Source organism: Chiloscyllium plagiosum, unplaced genomic scaffold, assembly GCF_037043375.1.
Source record: "Chiloscyllium plagiosum isolate Xiang-an unplaced genomic scaffold, Cpla_swu_hap1 HiC_scaffold_12, whole genome shotgun sequence".
NCBI classification, from domain to species: domain Eukaryota; kingdom Metazoa; phylum Chordata; class Chondrichthyes; order Orectolobiformes; family Hemiscylliidae; genus Chiloscyllium; species Chiloscyllium plagiosum.
The window spans coordinates 55,186,945-55,209,805 of record NW_028270150.1 but is presented as its reverse complement, the minus strand read 5'-3'; the positions used below and the strand labels follow the sequence as shown (position 1 = coordinate 55,209,805).

Here is a 22,861-nt window from a genome sequence, read left to right as displayed (position 1 = left end):
CAGACGACCCCTGCACTAGCCGCCTGCCTCTCTTAGCTTTCCTGGAGTTAACCCATCTATGTGACTCTGAGACTGACTTTCTTCTCCCTCCTTTTTCTCCCCCCCCCCCCCCCCCCCCCAAAAACTGCCATCCATCACATACAGTTGCTGTTGCAAAATCCTCATTGCTTCTAACTGTCTCTCCAACCGATCCATTCGATCTGATAAGATTTGTAAGCAACAACATTTATTGCAGATATAATCCGCAGTAACCTTTAGACTCTGTTTAAACTCCCACAGGACGGTAGCTCAGTGGTTAGCACTGCTGCCTCAGTGCTAGGAACCTGGGTTCAATTCCTGCCTCTGGCAACTGTCTGTGTGGAGTTTGCACATTCTCCCCATGTCTGCGTGGGTTTCCTCCAAGTGCTCCAGTTTCCTCCCACAGTCCAAAGATGTGCAAGTTAGGTGAATTGGCCATGTTAAATTGCCTGTAGTGTTAGGTGTAGGGGAATGGTCTGGGTGGGTTGCTGTCCGGAGGATCGGTGTGGACTTGTTGGGCCCAAGGGCCTGTTTCCACACTGTAGGGAATCTAATCTGACAAGAAGCACATATCACTCCACTGAAGGCCATTTTTGCTCCTTCACAATCTATAGACCCAGAAAATAACGCCATTTTATTCCTCTACAAAACACTGCCCCAGGTTAAATTAATAGTTATGGCTTATCATTTAAGTTTAATCAGGGCCTGTTGCCACACTGTTTTTAAAAAAAAAAAAATAGACATATCTCCTAATCCTTGTCGGTGCAGAGTAAGATTTCATATTCCATGATGGCAATTTCTGAGTGAGTCCCCACCTTACTGCATGCTATTCTACTTAAATGACTGTTGAATAGGCACCAGGGTCTAATTGTGGTCATAAGTTTGACCGCTGTTGAAAGATGAATGCACACCTTTTGTGCCAATTGTTCATACCCAACAGTAGAACAATGTGAAGCATCTTGTTTACTAAATTAAAAACTTCAGTTTATAACAGGTCTTCAAGTTCAAAGTGGCACAGATGAGTCAAAGATTGATTGATTAGAATGGGTTAGCCAATAGTGGGTTTTCAGGAAAGCATTAATGTGACCAGTGAACTTGGAGAAGTGAAGGATTTTCTGGAGGAGTGCGTTTTTTATTTTTGCTGAAGGCGTGTATACTGAGGGAGAAGGAAAATGTAGAACAAGTTGGAGTCCGGAACAACAATCACCTATCGTGCACTTAATGTCTCTGCTCACTTCAACTCCCCCAACCACTCCCTTTCCAACATGACCATCCTTGGTCTCTTCCATTGCCAAAACAAACCACAGCTCCACTTGGAGGAACAACACCTTGCCTTCTGCCTGGGCACCTGACAGCCCAGAGGACTCCACATTTGAGCTCCCCAATTTCAAACAACCTCTCTTCTCATCCCCAGACTCCCTTCCCAGCCCCTCCCCTCTCCTTCCACTGCTCCCTGCCACCCAACGGGTTCATTTCCCCACCCCCACTCCCATTTAACCAAACAGGTTGTACACTTTACCTGTCTTCACCTATCCCCACCCCCAGCCCTGAAGGGTTACACCTGAAAAATTAACTTCTGCACCTCCTGGTGCTTCCTGGCTTGCTGCATTCTTCCAGCCTCCTGCTTATCTGCCTAAAATGTCTCAAGGCACCTTTGTTTACTGTCCCTTAAAGGCTACACTTGCTTGGAATTGCAAATTTCTAATGTGGGTCATCATGTGACAACAGGCTGATTCTTGACTCTTGGATCTTTTGAACACATGGGGTAGGATGTCCTCAAGGTATTGAGATCTTGACTGCAGGATTTATTGTTTTGCATTCCTTTTCTGTCACTGCTCTGCTTCATCACTTTAAGACATTTAGACTTGAAACATGATGCACTTTGGGCAAGTTAGTGCCATTTGAACAATTGATAGAAATCTCCTTCCTTTCATCCATTATTTCATCTATCATTCCTTCCATCAGTGCTGCCATCCTTTAAGAATAGCTTCAGAGTGTCTTTTACAATATTTTTTTTGTTTCTGGAATGTTGGTAATTTTACGGTAGAGAATGCTCGACCTAGAGGGGGTTGAGATTACTTTAGAGAGATCTGGACAATCCAGTTAAGAGTAATGATTTGGTAGAAATGTCACCTGAATGCTTATAGAGAGAGTTTTATAAAGCAGGCCACACTTTCTTCAATCCTCAAACAGAAAACAGACTATGGTGGAGGCATGAAGAGCTTATGCTCAAAGCCGACTCTCCTACTCCTCAGATACTGCCTGACTAGCTGTGCTTCTCCAGCACCACGCTTTTTGACTCTGATCTCCAGAATCTGCAGTCCTCACTTTCTCCAAGCCTAACTGTTTACTGCCCCTGTTTTTTGAATCCCAGAAGCATAATTATTTCGGACGTTTTTCAAGTAAATATGTATAGGCAAATGTACAGTGTAAGTATAGTGTAAAATTTAATAGAGCATTCAACAGTGGAGAGAATGTCATGGCTGGGAATACTGTATTTTTCTCATTGCGTTGCAGACTCTTCAGAGCTTCTGTATCTCTCTGAATTGTAATTAACAGAAGGTCTGTGCATGGAAAAATGAGAGAAATAGATTAAAATCTGTCATTCTTCATTGTCTGTTTTCTTGGCTTGAATTTGGCGCAAAATCCGATGCCTTCCCTGTTGTTAGTCTGGCTAAAGTTTTATACTCTGTCGTTATTTATTCTATCTCTGCAACAATTTGTCTATATATTGTACTTTAACACCACTGGAATCCAAATTATTTTGGATTTGATCATTTTCCCCTCCAATCTGTTTACTTTACTTGATTCTGTCCTATTTTTAAAGTCCAACTGGTTCAAAGCTTCACTAGTATTCTATCCTGTTGTGCCATTTGTCCATCTTCCTTACTGATCCTGTCTTGTGACATTACGCAAAAGAACACAACCAAGGAGTCACGACATTCTGACCAGCTTTTAGCCCTCAACTCCCATCCTTTTCCAACATAAAAATACTCATTGGTGTCTCATGGTGCTGTTTGTGGGATCTGAAATGTTTTGTTTGGCCACATCACTTCAGTGATTACACTTCAAATGGAATTGGCTGAAACATGTTTTTAGGATCTGACAATGTTCTGAGGATATGAGGATTTCTGCATCACCTTCTATTTCCATCAATCTAAGCATTGATTGTAAATTTTTATCAAAACAACAAGCTGCTTAGGAGGTCATTAGTCAAGTTACACTTAACTACCACCAGTCCACCAAGTAAACTTGCAAAAGTTTAAGGAAACAATTGGGATTGAATACTACTCCTGTACATTATACAAATGGATAACCATTTGTATAAAGGTTTCAAAGCATATTAACTTGTAACATTCTCTATCTCCATTCATAAATGGAAAATTTTGCTGCCATCAAGGTATCTAAATCTATTATCAAGGTAATTACATTGCTAAGAAGCTTGTTAAGAAACTGAACTCTTGTTAGCAAGTGCTGTTGATTCACAACTTTCTCTGAGCACCTGTGCTGTCATAAGTTTGTGTTCATTACAACTGCGAACTTTAACTTTATTGACTTAACAATATCACAATTGAAACATGTAATCACTGCCTATAATGCACTTTCCAAACCTTATTCCCACTGTGGGGACTTGAGCAACAAATCTTGGCTGAAATCCCCAATTTGATACTGATAGAATGCTGTAATGTTCTAAGTGTCACTTTTTTCAGATGCAATATTAAAGCCAAGGCCTTAACCACCCATAGATGCCATGGCACCACTTGGAAGAAGAGTTCTCCAAAGTTTCCTGTTCAGCCAACATAGCTGAAATGAATAGGTTAGCTGGTCATCACACTGGAGGCTTGTCATGCACAAGATTGACTGTGATGGTTCCTACGTTGCATTTTGGAAGATGGTCTATTTGGCTTTAGTGCTTTGGGTTGTTCTGAGATCGCTAAAAGCCAAACGCTCTGGAAGATGGAAATCTGAAATAAAAACAATGCTGTAGAAACCCAGTAGCCTCCAAAACCGTTGACATCCAGCATCTGCTATGATTCCCCTTCTGAAGTTTATTTGGACATAATTGTAAAACTCGCTTGAATACCAAACACACAACTGTATTGCTTGGTCTGCATTGAGATAACTGGTGACCATTATTTAAGAAGCTTTAAGGAAAAGCCAGGGAACTACACTGGTGAGCTTTGTCAGTGGGCAAGTTGTTGGAGAGGATGTTGTGGGACAGTATTTGCATGCATTTGGAAAGGCGTGGACTGATTTACAGAGAGTCAACATGGCTTTCTACGTGGGAAAATAATGTCTCTCTAGAGTCTTTTGAAGAGGTGGAAATAAAGATTGAAGGCAGAGAGGTGAACATTGCTGAATTGTCTATATGGACAAAGTGTTTGACAAGGTTCTGTGTGGTAGTCTGGTTAGATCACATGGAATCTGGGGAGCCAGTCAAAATTGGCATGCAGGAAGGAGATGGGATGTTGGTAGAGGATTAATTTTTAGATTGGAGGCCTGTGTCCAGTGATGTGAAACAGGATCAGTGCTGAGTCCACTGCTTTTGTCATTTTATAAAAATGATTTGGATTTGAATGTATGGAGGCATGGATAGTAGGTTTATGTATGACACCAAAGTGGATGGTGTAGTGGACAGTGAAGAAGTTTATTGGAGTAAAAGGGGACCTTGATCAGCTGAGCCAAGCAGTGGCAGATGGATTTAATTTAGATCAAATGTGAGGTGTTACCTTTTTGGTAAGGCAAATCAGTACAAGAGTTAAATAGTTAATGGTAAGGTCCTGTGAAGTGTTGCTGAACAAAGTGATCTAGGTGTATACAGTAGTTCTTGAAAGTGGAGTCACAGACAAGGTAATGAAGAAACCATTTGGTAAGCTTATCTTTTATTGGTCAGTGCACAGAGTACAGGAGTTGGGAGGTCCTTGTGGCAGTACAGGACTTGGTGAGGCCACTTTTAGAATGTTGCATACAATTCTGTTTGACCTTCTATAGAAACAATGTTGTGAAAGGAGTGTGCAGAAAAGATTTACAGGGATGTTGCCAAGGTTGGAGGGTTTGAGCTGAATAGGCTGGGGCTTTTTCCCTGGGGGTTTGGAGACAGTGGGGTGAACTGATAGAGGTTTATAGAATCATGAGAGGCACAGGCTAAAGAGGAAAGATCTTTACCAGAGGTGTGGGAGTCCAGAGCTAGAGGGCATAGGTTTAGGGTGGGGGAAGATTTAAAAGGACCTAAGGGGCAACTTTTTCATGCAGAGGGTGGTGCGTGTACACAATGAGCTACCAGAGGAAGTGGTGGCGGCTAGTACAATTACATCATTAAAAGGCATTTGGATGGATACATGACTAGGAAAGGTTTAGAAGGATATGGGCCAAATACTGGCAAATGGGATTAGGTTAGATTGGGATTTCTGGTCGGTAAATATGAGTTGAACTGACGGCTCTGTGACTCTGGTGGAATTCCAGCTCTCTTGGTTCACTGTGGCAACTGAGGGGTCAAATTTCATGAAATTTAAATTCCATCAGCGTCTCATTTATTAGTTTTAATGATGTCACCAATACAACCTGTACCTCCCAGACATGAAGTTCCAGGAAAGACCGGCATTTACGAAGGCATGTTGAAACATTTTTGGGTTGCAAGGGAGAGTGAAGGTAGGACAATAGTTCTCAAGGACTGAGGGGTTTTTCAACAGAGGACTAATAGGAAACAGATTTGAAAGCAATGGGGGACAATACCTGAGTGTTAATATCTCAAGTTATGAGGGGAGAAACTAGAGAAAGGTGAGTTGTTGATTTGTTTAGAGGGAGACATATATACATCTTATCCTGCTGTAAAGCAGAGACTTAATTATTGACTCCAGTGGAAGTGTCGTTGACATTACGTTAGAAGGAGAAAGTGTTGGTAGAGTTCGGAAAGAAGATCAGTAAGAATACAATTAAATAATTTCATAGAGCTTGAGAATGGCTGAGGATGGTGTGTGGTTAATTGTGTTTTAGTTCTGCAGAGAATCATTGCCACATCGGAATGTTTCTTTTTGGTTTGGGCCTTCAGTAAGGCACTGAAAAGTACAACAATGATTTGTACTCTGTCTGAATGAAACTTGGTTAAGGATCTTAGAGGTAACTTATCAAGGAGGTAGATGCAGTATTTTAGCTGGATAGGTATGAAGTCTTTTTGGAGACGGTCACAATGATGCCCTTTAAAGGGTAGCATACTGTCCAAAGAATTTACCTACTAAGACTGTCAGGAAGGGGAGAATTTGATTTCAGTTCATGTGTATAAAGTTTGTAATTTCAGGGGTGATCTTTGCAAAGTTGTGGTCATGAACTCCAATTAGTATACTGTAGTGGTATTGATAGTTAGTGGCCCAGAAGTATGTCCTTTTCCAAAATGGTAGAAAGACTGGGAACAGTGGTCAAACTCTGAATTGTAAACAAGAAACACATTTTTAATCAGTAATAATATTGGGAACTTGGCTGCTTGCTGATCATTTGAATAAGATGCGAGTGTTGCAGATCTAATGTTGGGAGAGTTTGTATGTCCACCAATGTTTTGGGTCTAGAATTTTCTCCATGGTATGTTCAAATGTGAATTTTCTTAGGGATATTGGTACTAAACTCCTGCTCAAAAAAAAGCATGTGAACATCCAACTTACTGAGGACCCTCTTACGATTTGGCTACGATACAAAGTTAATGTGACTTCACTCAGCAATTTTTAAAAAAAAAATAACCTTGGATGTAAAATATTCCCACAGCTGTACAGGCACAAACGCTTGGCAAAAGAACGTTCACCTGCCCTTTATTCACTGGAGCTGGCAGGTCTGGAAGAAATTATAAAGCGTTATGGGCAGGACTCTCAGCAGTTCCGTGATGCTGTCCAAATCCTTGCTTCAGTCATCCAGAAGGTAAAATAACGTTTTGGATTTTCACTTTACTCGTTAATCTTTACTCTGCTACGCCACTAATTTCTGGCCGACAAATTGAATTTTCAGTTATTACCAAGTTAGATATTGATGTTTTTGAAGGGTTTTTTATTCTTGTTGCATCTAGAGAAATGCGGCACCGTGGGCGGCACGGTGGCACAGTGGTTAGCACTGCTGCCTCACAGCGCCTGAGACCCGGGTTCAATTCCCGCCTCATGCGACTGACTGTGTGGAGTTTGCACGTTCTCCCCGTGTCTGCGTGGGTTTCCTCCGGGTGCTCCGGTTTCCTCCCACACTCCAAAAGATGTGCAGGGTCAGGTGAATTGGCCAAGCTAAATTGCCCGTAGTGTTAGGTAAGGGGTAAATGTAGGGGTATGGGTGGGTTTCGCTTCGGCATGTCGGTGTGGACTTGTTGGGCCGAAGGGCCTGTTTCCACACTGTAATGTAATCTAATCTAATCTAAAAAAAAAATGCCTTATTGCTTCTGTTGCTTCCCAACCTATACATATGGTTAGAGTATTTTTGCAAGAGAAGATTTTAACATTGTATCTGAGGTTAATAAGATGTTAAGTGCAATATCTTACAGAATGTAGTCAAAATCTTTGCTTTGGACAAAACCAATCTCATTATTCATTTGCCAATTTGGATTTACATCAGTATAATTTGGTGAATACTGATTCAAATCTGCTACGAGAATTCTACACAGCACATGCTTTTTTGATCTTTTAGATCTTTACCTGCAGATTAGGCAAGGGGAACTGTGATTGAATTTGGTTAACTTGCTCGCACCAATTATATATAAAATTTAAAGGTCATTCTCCTAATATTTTTCTTCAGAAAGGGGTGATAGGCATTTTTTCTTCAAAAACTGAGGGGGGTCACATGTCAGGAAGGAATGAACTTGAAATTCATTTTAACTGTTTGTGAATATGACATTTTAGTGATTTTTGACTATTATTTAACTGTCTTGACCATGGACACTCAATTCTGAAATCTCCATCATATTTCTGTAGAGGTATATAAAACAGGTTGGGTTTTACATATGTAAATGGGTCTCAGGTGGCCATTAAGGATGCCTGAAAGATAAGTCCATTGTCTTTCAGCATCCTTAAGGCATAGGACACCTATTTTTTGAGGTGCCTATAAAACGCACTTGAGCAGATTCAATTTTAACTCTTCCCTTATTCAGATAGATAGCAGTTCAATACATACAGCTAAAATGCCTTGGCTAGTATCAAATCTTTTGGAAGAGTATTTAAGATCTTTGTCGTCATGATTTAAAAATAGCTACTTTGCATGTTTCGTAATTGTCAAATGTCATTCTGTCTGTTGGGAGTTGATATGGTATTAGAAATTGTTTTTAATTTAATACATTTTGCAATCATTTTACAAAAATTGTGATGGGGAATATATTAAATTCAGAAATTCATCTAAGCTATTAAATGAATACAAATTTGTGTCTCCTTTTATAGTCCACAAGTGCTAATGTTATAAACTGCAAATTTTTAAACTAAACTGAAACCACTGAGTTTGGATTTATTAGTTGTGCTTAATGTATTACTGTTTCAAAGCAAGAATTTGTGGTCATAACCAATTCTAAAGCAATTTCAAAGGAGCACTTGACAAATTCAGTAGATATTTAGTTATGTTAGAAATCTCTCTCACCAGGTTATAGTCCAACAGGTTTATTTGGAAGCACTAGCTTTTGCAGTGCTGCTCCTCACTTATTGAAGGAGCAGCACTCCGAAAGCTAGTGCTTCCAAATAAATCTGTTGGACTATAACCTGGTGTTGAAATTTTTAACTTTGTCCACCCCAGCCTAACAACGACACCTCCAAATCAAAGTAAATATTTAGGTTGAGATGATTTGAAGATTAGCATTCGTGCATGCAGAAGTAGCCTTTCAACTTTGTTACTTCATAACTAGTTGTTAATCCAAAAGTTGAAACAAAGTACTGGTCAAGTTAACTAGGTTTAAAATGACTCTTTTTTTCTTCTGTTATTCTTTGTATTCCGTAATTATTTAAACTGCATTGATTCAGATTGTATCCTAACTTATTTAGCAGTAACTACCTTGTTAAAAGCTTTTCACGTTTATATGCACAATATGGTAACAGATTGGTTCTTGCAGTATAAAAACTGCAGCGCTTCATATTTTACATCCATTCATCTTGTTGGGAAGAGAAGTCTTACTGCCTGCCACACTCATGGTATACAGGATACCATGAATAAGAAGGCATAGTCTAAAGCAGTTAGTGAAAGTAAAATTTCATGCAACATCTAGCTATAGTAGAGTACTTTTGAAAGTGTGATAGTGACAAGTTCAATTGTTGCATTCAATAGTGAGTTGAACTGTAATTTTTTAAAGGACAAGTGTGAACATGAGAGAAGGCAAGAGAACTGCATTCAGTGAAATGCTCGTTTAGAGAGCCAGTGCAGATATATGCTGAATGGCTCTGTCCCTAACTGTCATTGTTCTATGGTTCTGCAGTTTGCTCATTTTGCTCCATCTAAGGCAGAAAAAATTGTTTTAAAAGTAATCAAGGCAGGTTTTATAAACTAATGCATTCACAATCCACTTCAATACTAGCAATTGTATTCTGGAATGAATAGTAAAATATGTCTTACTGCATTGATGATCTGCTCAGGTCTGATGCTAAGCAGAAGTTGCTCTCTCCAACATAATAATGAAGTTAGTTTTGAGTTTATATGCTAAATAACTGAACAGAATGTGATGACTCTGAACTCTAGAATAGTTCGACCATTTTTTGGTTTAGCAGCCTAATTAATGGCTTTACCAAGCCCCCCTCCCAAAGCACATCATTAGCATCCCACCTCACCAATTAGTGAGTGCAGGCAGATTGTTGTAATCCTGTCAAAGGAGGAATTTCTAATTAAAGGAACTGACATAAGTTGCAAGGGCTCTCCAACACTTGAATTTTGAGGCTGCCTGTTTAGTTTTTTTTTCTTGAGATACTTACACACTTGATGCAACTGCAATATGCCAACTTCTGTGAACAGCAACCATTTTATTAAGTACAGTACAAACTTTGGGGAAAGATCTGTCTGAACAAATGAAACAGTTCTTCCTTTATACAAATCTTTACAGTCAATAATGCCCACAAATCAACCCCCAGCCACTCCCTTCGTCACATGCCACTCAAGAAACCATGCAGTGACCGCATCATTTCCAGAAACAATATAATGTAAATCATCCCTTATTGGTCAAAACTCTTGCAAATCATTTTTAAATTACAGGGAGTAGTCAAATTCCAACTGTAATATTCTGATTTGATTTCTAAGTTGGGGATGAAAATGTAAATAGATGACAATGTAAATTGGCTTTTGAATAGCTAGAATATGGCCATGAAATGGATCTGAATGGCAAGGGACGGGATTGTAAATTCCTTGCCTTCTACCCGTAGAACAGAGACATCCCATCCTAGCATCAGAGCATCTAATTTTCTGCAGGTCAGCAGAGCAAATTAACTCTTCAATATTTCATGCCAAAACTGCAAGAATAGAGGGGAGACTAGGAAGGCCCTACTCAGTCTCACTCTAAGCTAACATTTCTACTTATGGGTCTGAGGTGACATTGGACTTCTCCAACCAGGCAGATGTGGAAGGAAGTGATTAGGGAAGTTAGCAAGACCGGTGTGCTCCCACTAACCTAGAGATGTGAGAACCTGACTGGTGTGACACATTCTACAAACTGGATTACCAGACATATGTCTGTATAATGCTCTTCAGATCAATGCGCCTTGAAGTTACCTCATTCTTTGCGCAGCCACCTCTCATCTCCATCTGTCAGCAAATACCCAATCTGCATATTGCTCTTGCAGTCCTATGTCGCTGTGACCTTGCATTTCTGCATACTAATGTACATTGACATATTGCTGCTTTTTCTTCTCCTTGCACACTTGCTGAGGTGCAGAGGCCCATTGGAGCCTGGCAAAGACAAGTACCTTAACTACTAATAATGCGTGCCCACCTGTTACACTTTAAAGAGGTCTTATTCCAGAAAGCTACAGATGTCAGCAGCAGTCTGTCATGAGAATCTGAGGCACTGCTGCTTATACTTATCAAGAGAACTTATTCTTTGTCTATAAAGAAGTATTTCTTTTTTTAAAGCTAGTTCTTGGTGTTAATTCTATTTGTCCTTGGACATGTGTTTGACAAGTATAAAGATGCTGCAATTGCTGTTTTGAAGTATTGGTACAATATTACTTCTGGCTCTTCCCCTCAGATGGAAGATGGAACTGCATAAGCTGTTTCTATTCTACCTTTTTAAAAAAAACTAGCAGCCATGAAATGTAGTTGAAGGTGAGTGAAGTACTTCCAATAAGTTAGCAATCACTAAGTACTAAAAGCACTCAGAAGTGCTTTGAACCGAAATCTCTCAATGCCATGGCTGGTGCTGTTCTATATAACTAATTAAAGCCTTTTCAGCTTGTCAGCTTCACTGAAGAAACTCTCTTCCCGCTGTGCACTTGCCTTGGTGACTCTAGTAAACTGCAGACACAGCATGGGAGCTGTGCATTGTTGGCATAGAAGGAATTTATGGTTGAAAAGTCTCCATTGCTTTTTCAATCACCTAATTCACATTCTCTGCAGACCCATTGGGAATCAATGACTGACTGAATTCTGAGTTCAGATCAGAGAAAGAGGCAGGATGATATCTAGTGCCTATTTCTATGACTCCCACTTGGAACACAACGTAAACTGCTTCTGCCTCACTGGGGATGTTCTGCCTATTGTCTCTAAACCAAGAAGAGCATGTTTGTTTCTAGCTGATGTTACTGGAGAGGTCAGATCCAGACTAAAATCTGGTTTGACAAATATTTTGTTCTATTTGGTGTAATGATGTGGCCATTCATCAAAACAAACATGCAATGCTGCACATTTGACAATAAAACAAATTTGTTCTGCAAAATTACAATTAGCACAAGTTTAAATGTCTGAAATACAATCATTAAAACCAGTAATGCACACTTTACAGTATTCATACCTGCGAATTCCCTTTTAAGCATCTTTTTATAAGGTTTATCTTGATAGGTGCTTTAATTCCTGGTCCTGAGAATCTGAGCCAGTTTCTTTTAATATAACTGAACTTAAATCTTTACAAATTCTCATAACCCCTTCAGAGTTTTAATCAAGCACTTTTGATTGTGCGCTTTCAAACTAAACTCCTTACACTGAAGTAACTCATTCCTTAACCGTTCTAAACTATCCTCCTTCAGGAGAAATGTTTAGCTTCAATCACCACTTCTGCGTACTATAATCAGAAGCTTTCCTCCAGCTATGAATGTTTACCTAAGCTCAAGAAAAGCCATTCTGGAGCCTTCTAATAGAAACATAATGTACTGCACTCTTTATTTTGTTCACTTGTAAAATCCCTCAGTGAACAAGTTCCTTTTAACTTCCAAAGAACTGTTCCTGCCTTTTTTATTTAAAACAAATCATGGCTTTACGAAGACTTGATGACTAACCCCTACACTCAAATCCCACATGCTACAAGTTCAAAATCTAAATGGAAATAAATGAAAAATATATAAAAATCTTGCATCAGAAATACTACAGCTATCTACAGTCACCCTGGATTAGGGAAGGGGCAGAATTTTCCACTTCTAATTGCTGTTCCGTAATCCTATTGGAAGTGTACATAGTTCTGAATTTTTCCTTGTCAAATAAGACACAGGAGCAGAAATTAGGCCATTCAGCCCATAGAGTCTGCTCTGCTATTCAATCATGGCTAATCAGTTTCTCAACTCCATTCTCCTGCTTTCTCCCTGTAACCTTTGGTCCTCTTGATACTCAAGAACCTATCTAGCCTGACATTCAAAAGCGAAAAATGCGAGAGAAACTGCGCAAGTTCGACAGCACCTGGAGAGAAATGGTTAACATGGGGTACTGAGTAATTCACTATCTGTCTCCCCATCATCTACAAGCGCAAGTCAAGAGTGTGATTATTACTTAGTACTCCACTTGGATGTACAGCTCCAGCAATATTGAAGTAACTCAGCACCACCCAGGAAGACTGCCTGCTTGACTGGCAACCCTTCACTGTTCACACCTTCTACCAGTTGGAATAAGGGTAGCAGATGTACGGTGATAACATTGCTTGAAAGTTTCCCTGCAAGTTTCACACCATCCTGACTTGGAAATATATTGTCACTCTTCCAATGTCACTGAGCTAAACTCTCAAAGCTTGCTACTTATAGCATCATGGCTGTCCTTGTGGCAGTTCAAGTGGGAAGTAAATGTTGGCCCAGTTAGTGATGCCCACATCCCATGAATTTTTTTTAAAAATCTGACATCAGTTGCTGTTGGGATCCAGCATAATGGGCAGCCTTATTATCATTGTCCAACAGCAACACTTGTTTTCAAGTGGAGTGGGTTATTGTTGACCTGATTCAGCAAGGCGTTTGCAGCAACTTCAAATAAGTTAGCCATTCGCAGAAATTTTATGAAGTAGTTTGACTCTTCTTCCTCAAATGTCTGGGTTTCATTTTTCTAATTTTTGACTTTCACTGTGGACAAATGCGTTGCACTGATTTTGAAAGTCTAGTCACCTAATGTAATTTGCAAATGAATCTTTTGAATTGTTGCCCAAAAAGCAAATGATCCTGAACCTGACTGTAACTCAGAACAGGACAAATTGACGATTGCAGATGCTGGAGATCAGAGTCGTAAAGTGTGGCATTAGAAAAGCGCAGCACATCAGGTCGCATTCGAGGAGCAGGAGAATCAATGTTTTGGGCATAAGCCCTTCAGGAATGTTTGGAGTGGGGAGGGGTGCCATGAAGCAGGATAGGGACTTAAATAGGGGGAGTGGGGCTGGGGGGAAGGTAACTGGGAAGATAAGGAGGTGGGTGATGGAGGATAATTTGGGGGGAGTGGAGCACATAGGCGGGAAGGAAGATGGACAGGTGGGACAGTTTGAGAGGGCGGTGCTGAGTTGTAGGATTGGATCTGGGATAGGGAGATGAGGAAACTTGTGAAATCAATGTTGATTCCATGTGGTTGGAGTCCCCAGGCAGAAGATGAGGTGTTCTTCCTCTGGGCATCGGGTGGCTAGGATTTGGCAGTGGAGGACACCTAGGGCTTGGTGAAGTAGGAGGTGGAGTTAGTGGTGGGCCACAGGTGTGTCTGTGTGTCTGTCCCTGAAATGTTCTCTGAAACATTGAGAGTTGGTGTCCTGTCTCCCCAATGTGAATGAGACCACATTGAGAGCAACAGACAAAGTAGATGAGGTGTTGGAATGTGCAGGAAAATCTCTGGCTGTGGAAGGATCCTTGGGGCCTTGGATTAAGATGAGGGTGGAGGTCTGGGTGCGTGTTTTACACCTCTTCTCAGTAAGAGAAGGTGCTGGGAATAGAGGGAGAGGGGGCATAGATGTAATAAGGGAGTTGCAGAGGGAATGGTCTCTAGAGCATTGATGGGGTGTGGAGGGAAATATATCACTGGTGGGGTCTGACTGTAGGTTGCAGAAATGGTGGAGGATGATACACTATCCAGAGATTGGGGTGGAAAGTGAGGTCCAGGGGTTCTATCCTTGTAACTTTACATTTGACTATACCAATTTTCTTGAATGCCTTCTAGTTCAAAGGACTGGTTTTGTTTTGGTTCCTTTTTTTGCTATTGGATTATAGTTAGTGTCGCCAAACATAGCTTCTCTTTCTGCTCCCTCAACAATGCTTTTATCCCCAAGAAACCATTCATGGCTCTTTTGTTTCTTATCTGCATGCTATGCTTTGGTCACAGCATTTGTAGAGCATTTGTTAATACTCTCTCTTACTTTCTACTGTGTATCAACTAATATTCAGTTCTGGAAGAGGTGTGAATTACGGCAGCTAATTATTGATAAGATATCTGTGTACTTAAACTACACTTTTTTTAAAACCTGCTGATTGTTTGTTTCATTTCCAAGGCCATTGTCTTGGGCTGAAGCATTTCTTGTCTACAGGACCCTATTCTATTCCATCCATATCCTTTTGGTCATAAAGATAGGTACTTCCATCTTGGCTTTTTCATTCTCCTGTGGGCTGTACACAGATAAGCATTTATTACCTGACCCTTCTGCTTTTAAAGTGGTGGTAAACATCTCTGAACCTCTGTCGCCAGTGCTGCTGATTAGTGTTCCAGAAGTTTTACCCAATAGGGAAAAACATAATAGATTTCACATGATGTTTTGTGACTTGGAGGGGAGGTTTCGGATATTCCCCATGTACTTTCTGCCCTTGTTCTTCTAAGTGGTGGAGGTCACTGGTTTAAATACGCTGTCAAAGAAACCTTTGCAAGTGACTGGTATGCATTACCCTCCACCAACCCTACCTTAGCCCACCTCTTAACAAATAGAACATTGAAATAGACAAGTTGATTTCCAGTTTCCATCAAAACGTCAGCTTCATCTAAAATTCTGCAGTCAGTATCCTTGCAGCTCCATATCCTGCTAATCCACACAGATCACTAACCTAATATTTGGCTCCCAATCCCACAAATCTTCATGTAAAAATCTCCTTGTAGATAAATCCCAGCCTGGCTGTCAATTACTTTGCTTTGACATGCAACCTTCTAAACTCTTGCTTCAACTCTGGCCTTTAATGCATTCTGCATCTTTTTGACCTACCAGTGCCAATGAACCATTTAAGTTTGCTGAGGTTCTACATTGTAAAATTCCTCCCTAATCCTGTCTGTCATTACCACCTTTAATCTCCTGTCATCACCTCCCTCCTATTTAAGATGCTCCTTAAAATCCACTTAATTTATCCACTTAATTTTATGGTGATTATTATTACTTTTTAGTTTGAAACCTCTTTAACAATTTAAGAGGCATATTTATAACTCTTGATGTTAAAGCTAATACATAAAAACAAGTGGAATGCAAGTGCTCCAGGTAACTAATATTTCATTCTACAATTTATTGTATGTACTGATACTTTTAATAGTCTTAACATACTGAGTTTAAAACATTTTCGGTCATTGTTTCATGACATTGTCTCTTTTAAAATCTGTTTTAAATAAATGAAGTTTCATGGAGTAGCTATAAGGTTTCATCCTTTTATTGTGACTTGCACATAATTTGCATGCCCCCACTGGTGCTTTAAATTAAATGTCTAGAACTATGCTGCAGTTGGCATCTGTTTGGAAATATACATTCATTCCAATGTTTACTTCTGCTAGTTTGCAGATGACGTATTCTCCATTTACAGTGGAAATGCTGTGATTGAATTGTTGACTGTAAAGAATTTTGATGCACCACTTGTGAGGAAGAGTCGATCTATCCTAGAGGTTCCATCCAAAGTAAGTATAGTATACTCGTAGTTCAACTGTCTAAAGCCTCCTTAATAACTTCGCACTGTATTCGCACATCTTTTGATGAAACGAATACTAGTTTCTTTTTGAGGCTAGCTATGCATCTCTTTCCACAGATGTTACCTGACTTGAGAATTTGTAGTGTTCTCATTTTATTTGAGATTTATAACATCTGAATATTTTCCTTTTGAATAAGTACTTGCTTAGATAGCCATTTAAAATTAAAATATTTAAATGAATGTACTTGCAAGTTAATGTATTTTTTCAAAACTGTCTAATGAAGTAACAATATACCAGTGACTTTTTTTGGTTTCCTTTTATAGAATGATCCAAGCCATACCTATGGTTTGGCCTACCAATACAACTATAACTATGCTGTTGTATTCAATATTGTCCTCTGGTTGATGATAGGCCTGGCTTTATCTGTGATCATCGTTGCCTACAATCTGTGGAATATGGATCCTGGATATGATAGCATTATCTATAGAATGACTAGTCAGCGAATTAAAATGGACTAAGCCATTTGCTTCGCATCCAATCAATGAAAATGTACACTTCTAAAGTTCTGGGAAAGTATCAAGAAGACTAGTTTGTTCCTGCTTGGGAGTGGTTTTTTTCACAATTATGGTAGTGGGAGAATAATAAAATTCACTCTTGGGTATGTAAAGATAAATATTCCCACAGTACCTTCTTAAATTATTTGTCTGTCATGGCTATTATTCCTAACTCTGGAATTGAGCAGGTTGCTTGATCAGAATTTTCTTTGATTTCTTGTCATAGTGTTTTAAGTACAAGCAGAGAATTTGTTCTTACATCCTGGACGAGAGAAAAATAGCCAATAGTGAACTTATTTTTCACTAACGCATTCCATTGGATAAAAACCACCTAACTCCGTTTGCAGTATCCTCTATTTTGGACTTAACTTTGTACGTGTTGGTATTGTTTCTGCTTTTGTAAATCACTACTGCGCAGCTTACTGTTTTAGGTTCAGTCTGTTACTTTCCTATTGAAATAGTTTCACTATCATGGATAGACGTGGCAGCTGTGATCAAAAATGCACTGCAACAGGTAATCTGATTTTAGGAAATGTGAAATGATTTGACTTTATTTTCATAGTAAATGTGCTGTAAAGATTTAAACTGATATGCAGACTCCTGAATGGTGGTCATGTGTTTGTGTGCTTCAATTGTAATTGTTTTGGCTATGTTTGACATAGAATAAATCTGATACTTGACAAAAATAATGATAAAAATTTGTGGTCAGCACTGCTATTTATGTTTGGCTGGTTTTACTGATGTGCAATGCAAATGTTAATAAAGTTAACTGTAAATATTCTGATTAAATTTATTAAGCAAACTCCATTGCAGTTATGTGATCAATAAATGTATATTTGTAGTGTACAGCCCATCAAGTCTCAAATTTCCCATTTTGAAAGGTAGAAATTCATAGCAAGTACACCATGGACACTTCAATTGACTCCTGGTGACCTTTTTCAGAAAATCATTCCAGTCACTTTTGGAAAACTGTTGGTCCTTTTTGCATGGTATTTTGTCGATTTTAATATTGAATATTGCCAGTTTATCCTCAAATTTAGGAAGTGCAACTTGAGATGTTTTACCCACAAATCTGTTCTACAGCATTGATTCTGCTTCTGGTTTGTTATAGACCAGGCCAGACCCCCACCCCCCCTCAAAATATTTTAAGGTAGCCGAGACCAGAAGTGGGGGACCTTTTCCTGTTGGAAAGCCACATTGTTAGTTGTAATCTAATAAGGCTGCATCCAAGAAACTTCAATTATATATTCTTCAAAATTCACATTTTTATAATTGTGATGGTCAGTCTGTGAGGATTATTTCATTGAATTTTCTTTTATACTCTGGTATTTTTAAATACATTTTAAGATTAAAATAAAAATAATAAAGGATGAAAAAATCATTAATAAAAAATTAAGATTTGTTCTGCAAAATTTGGATTCATTCAAAAGGCCACACACAATGGCCTAGAAGGCCGCATGCAGCCTTAAGGCCACAGGCTCCCCCCCCCCCCCCCCCCAGCCTAGACCGTAACTATTTTTTTCTTTCTTTAAAAGTATACGTGTAGTGAGTGTTCCAGGTGTGATGGGACTGATTAAACTACTTGACAATGAGCGAAACAATTTATTTAAACATTTTAGTTGAAGTACAAATGAGGAATTTAGAAAATCTTAACTATTGAAAAACATAACTGAATAATAGGTACAATACCTATTACTAATTAACAGTTCCCATATAGTAATATCCCATAAACACTGCTTGGCAAAAATAAATTTAGATACTCATTCTCACAGGCAATTCTCCAATCCAGAAGGAAACAACATCAAGAAAGATTTCAGAGAATGTAGCAGCAAGGAATCATTTTACTGAAGCTCCAACTCTTCTGAGACCCAAACATCTGACTGCCACAGCTTGAAAACTAAAAGCTTGATCTGAGTACTGACAACTCCCCTGGCCTTTGTTGCAGCTGTTTTTTTTTAAACCTATAAATTTGTTATTTTAGGCAATCTCCCATTAACCACTCTGGCACCTCTGTCTTTACAATCTCTCCCTGCTTCGCTCTCCCCTCTTTTTTTTCCCCCCCAAAAAATTAGGAAATTGTATATATTTGCAACTTTTTTTTTCACAAATTTATCACCTAATTGCTTTCATTGGATTTAATTTCCCACACTTATCCATTCTTTATCTTAGTTTCTTGGTCATCTAATGAATTCTCTCCTCTTTAAACGTAATCTGAAAATCACCTTAATATAAAGGTTTTCTTGAACTAATCCTTCTGTTTTTAACCATTCTGTGGGGAAAGTAATCTACCTTTTTAATTCCAAAGGAGAGTTTTGCTGGCTAACCAATGTAAAATCCAACTTATTGTCCTTCTAATTCCACAACTTTTTAATCTTCTACATTCCTTTGTGGTTTGTGGCTGGCTGATTGTTTTGACCTTTTTCTTTTCTCCAAAGAAAGAGTACAGAATGGTCTGAAATTGTTGAAGACTAATGTTGGCTTGTACTATTCCAGTAAAGCACCAGCGTGAATATGTCAATGAGAACAAGTTGGAGGACAAAAATAATAATTGCAGACTAAATGGAGGTATTGCACAAAATCACTTAATTTGCATATACCCTCAAATATGGAGGAGACTATATTTTGATCAGCATATGCAGTAAACATTTAAAAAATGAGATGAATAAGCAATGGAATGTTTCAAAGGAGCATGAAAATCTTTCTACTTTCCACCAACATTTATAGTTCTCTTTTTGACACCACAATGTTTTTTCTGCCCTGCTCTCCAAATCTTTTCTCGTGCATACAATACATCCCTAATGTAGTGAAGAAATGAGCAAGTGTTTATAGGACTGTTGATCTTGTACTGCATCATATTGAATCAGGCTGACCATTCAACAGTTTTATCACTATTTTTAATTATGTTCTGATCTTCCTCCATTCCCCAACCATCTTTTGTCTAGTGGCCCAAAAAGAGAATTTTAAATAGGTTTCAAACATTTTTGGTTTGAACACCCTCTGTTCCAACCTCTCCTTCATATATTTCATTAATCTTGCATCCTTCTCAGTCTTCTCCCTATCTCTAAACAGTATATGATCATCATCTTTCTCCCTCCTTGATGTCAGTTTGTTTTTCTCCTTCATGCCTGTGATTTTCAGCTCGAGCAACGAGTTGATAATCCTGATTCAGTAACAGACAGTGAATCCCTCTTTGTCCTTCCCTGTAATGCCATTTTAAAATTTGTCCAGCTTTCAAGTTTGTCTTGGATATATCAATCTACTTACTTTGTACATCTATTGCCCTTAGTAACAAATTCCCAGTTGTACCAAATGAAAAACTGAAAAGAACTGCTGATGCTAGGATGAAATAAAAACAGAAATTGTTCTGAAGGGTCATTGGACTCAATATTAACTTTGCTTTCTCCCTGCAAATGCTGCCAGACCGGAGTTTTCCAGCAGTTTGTTTTTGTACCTTTGTTGGAATCCTTTTACTTCCATTTTATTTACGTCCTCTGAATTCTCAACTAGTTTTAGTTTCAACTGGTTAATCAGCTGCTAATATCTGGCTTGTGACCTACTAATTAACTTGGTTAACTATAACTGATTTGCAAATGTACAAATTAAAATTTAATTTCCTTCAGTCTGAAATTTAATCACTGCTGCCCTTTTAGAGGATTATCATTCAACTCCATATCCTGTTCAAACTTTCTCCCCATACCCTGTGGTCCCCAAGAACTATTACTTAACTTCTCCTTAAAGGTTCAATGTCTTAGCCTCCACTACTTTCTGTCACTGAATTCCAGTGGCTCTTAACTCTTGAAAGGAAGAGATTCCTCCTCACTTCAGCCCTAAAGGGCCTGCCCTATCCTGAGACTACAGCTGCTGCTTCTGGACTTCATGATAATTGAGAATATTCTTCCTGTATTGATGTTGTCTAGTCCTGTTAGAAATTTATAAGCTTCATGAGATTCTCTCATAAACTAAACTTTAAATTTGTGCATATTGTCCTAATCTATTGTCTTCATGCATCAGTTCTGCCAACCCAGAATCTGTCTGGTAAACTTTGTTGCACTGCAGCTATAGCCAGAACCCACTCTGATAAGGAGACTAAAGCTGCACATGATATTCCAGGTATGGTCTCACCAAGGCCTTGTACAATTGCAGCAAGACATCTCCGTTCCTGTACATGCATTCTCTTGCTGTGAAGACTAAAACACCATTTGTTGTCAACATCAGTCACCAAAAATAAACATACAAGGCAGCCAGATATTGTTGCATCTCCTTCCTTTTCCAATTTATGACCATTTGGATAATCTGCCTTGTGGTTTTGCTAGCAAGTTGGATAACTTTGCATTTGCTCACATTATACCTTATCTACATGTCATATTGAAGCATCTTTGCATTATCCTCCTAGTTTACCCCCTCATCCAAATTTGGGTCATCAACAAACTTGCACTTATTTCATTTATATCCCTCACCTTAATTTTACTAGGAATGGATCTTGTTGGGATTTAAAGCTAGTCATAAGTGTGCTGTTGACTAAGTAATTGCATCATGTTTTTGCATGAGACCTATGTTCATTTATAGCCAGGGTAGCAGTATGTAGATTTAAATGAGCTTCACTGAAGTTGGGCTAATGGAAAATTCCTAAAACCTTCAACAGCCCAGCAGGATATGATGGAATTTGGAGGCATTAGTTAGGACAAGGTTAGATGGTTTTGTAGCATTTTATAACATAAGACTGCTGTGCTTTACCCAGCTTAAGATCCATTTGCATAAGGGAGCAATATTACCTATTACACTGTTACCAAAAGCTTAATTAAGCCAGCCATATAAACAACGTCGCTACACAAGTCAAAGTTGGAGTATTCAGAGACCAGCATTCGTGTTTCTTATATTTGTTGATACGTGTGCCTGTCAGATCCATGCACAGCAGCAGCTTTCAAATGAAGGCTGGTTATTGGCTCACCAATTTGCGTGTACAGAGCTTCTCTGCTACTGCATAGCCATGAAACTTAAAGGGAACATTGTCTGAGACTACTAACTCATTCCTAGCTCCCCCAAAACCTGTCCATTATTACTTCAAGGCATATCATGGGTGTGATGGAATACTCTCTCCAGTTGCTTGAGACATGCAGCTTAAACAACACAAAAACTTTACATATCTAAGACAAGGCAGTCCGCGCCTTGTCCACCATCTTAAACGTTTACTTTCTCCACCAATAGTGCAGCATGACAAGCAGGTACAAGATGCGTCATAATGACTCATCGACCTCCTTTATACAGAGCTTTCCAAACCTTGACACCTATCATCCAAAAGAGCAGTGGCATCAGGCATAGGGAAGACTATCAACTGTAAGTTTCGTTCCAACTCATGCACAGTCCTGTCTTGGAACTATATCCCTCTCCACATGGTCACTGATCTGAAAACCACGAATTTCCTCCCTATCTTCCGAGTTCACTTCAGCCAGCTTTATCTTCAGGACCTGATGGACTTATTCTTGGATCATAAAAGTGGCTGCAAAGACAAATGCGTAAGTTATAATTTTTCAAAGCTCCCTTAATTCTGAAAAGGAGGGAGAGAGACTGCAGGACTACAAGTCAATTATCATAATATCTGTAAAGGGAAAATACTCAAATCAATTATTAAATGGGTTACAGCAAAGCATTAAGAAATTCTTCATGGAATTAGGCAGAGTAAAATGATTTTATAAATGGAAATCATGTTTGACTAATTTATTAAAATCATTTGAAGAAATACAATTAATGTGGATTAAAGGGAATCAGGAGCTGTGCTTAGATTTCAAAAGGGCATTTGATGAAGTGTCGCATCACAACTTACTGTGCAAAATGAGAGCTTATGGTGTAGAAAATAACATCATGTTTAAGAGGAAGCAGACAGCAGGGATAAATGGATCACTTTTGGTTGACACGATGAATATCTGAAACCAGCCACTGGGATCAATGCTGGGCCTTGACTTGGATGAAGGGACTGAATGCACGGTTTCTAAATTTGTTGGAACACAAAAGTAGGGAACATAATAAAACATGAAGACGTAAAGTGTCTTTACAAA

General features: G+C 39.0%; 1 protein-coding gene across 1 annotated transcript in view; it reads left to right on the top strand.

Moving 5' to 3' along the window:
• The window catches only part of atp6ap2 (ATPase H+ transporting accessory protein 2), a 60,588-nt gene extending 42,978 nt beyond the window's left edge, over nucleotides 1–17,610 (top strand). The window contains exons 7-9 of the mRNA XM_087992838.1: nucleotides 6,772–6,921; nucleotides 16,123–16,242; nucleotides 16,578–17,610. Coding sequence (XP_087848964.1) covers nucleotides 6,772–6,921; nucleotides 16,123–16,242; nucleotides 16,578–16,772 — 465 coding nt within the window. The 3' untranslated portion in view covers nucleotides 16,773–17,610. The remainder of the gene's footprint in view (nucleotides 1–6,771; nucleotides 6,922–16,122; nucleotides 16,243–16,577) is intronic.
• Nucleotides 17,611–22,861: the final 5,251 nt, after the last annotated feature.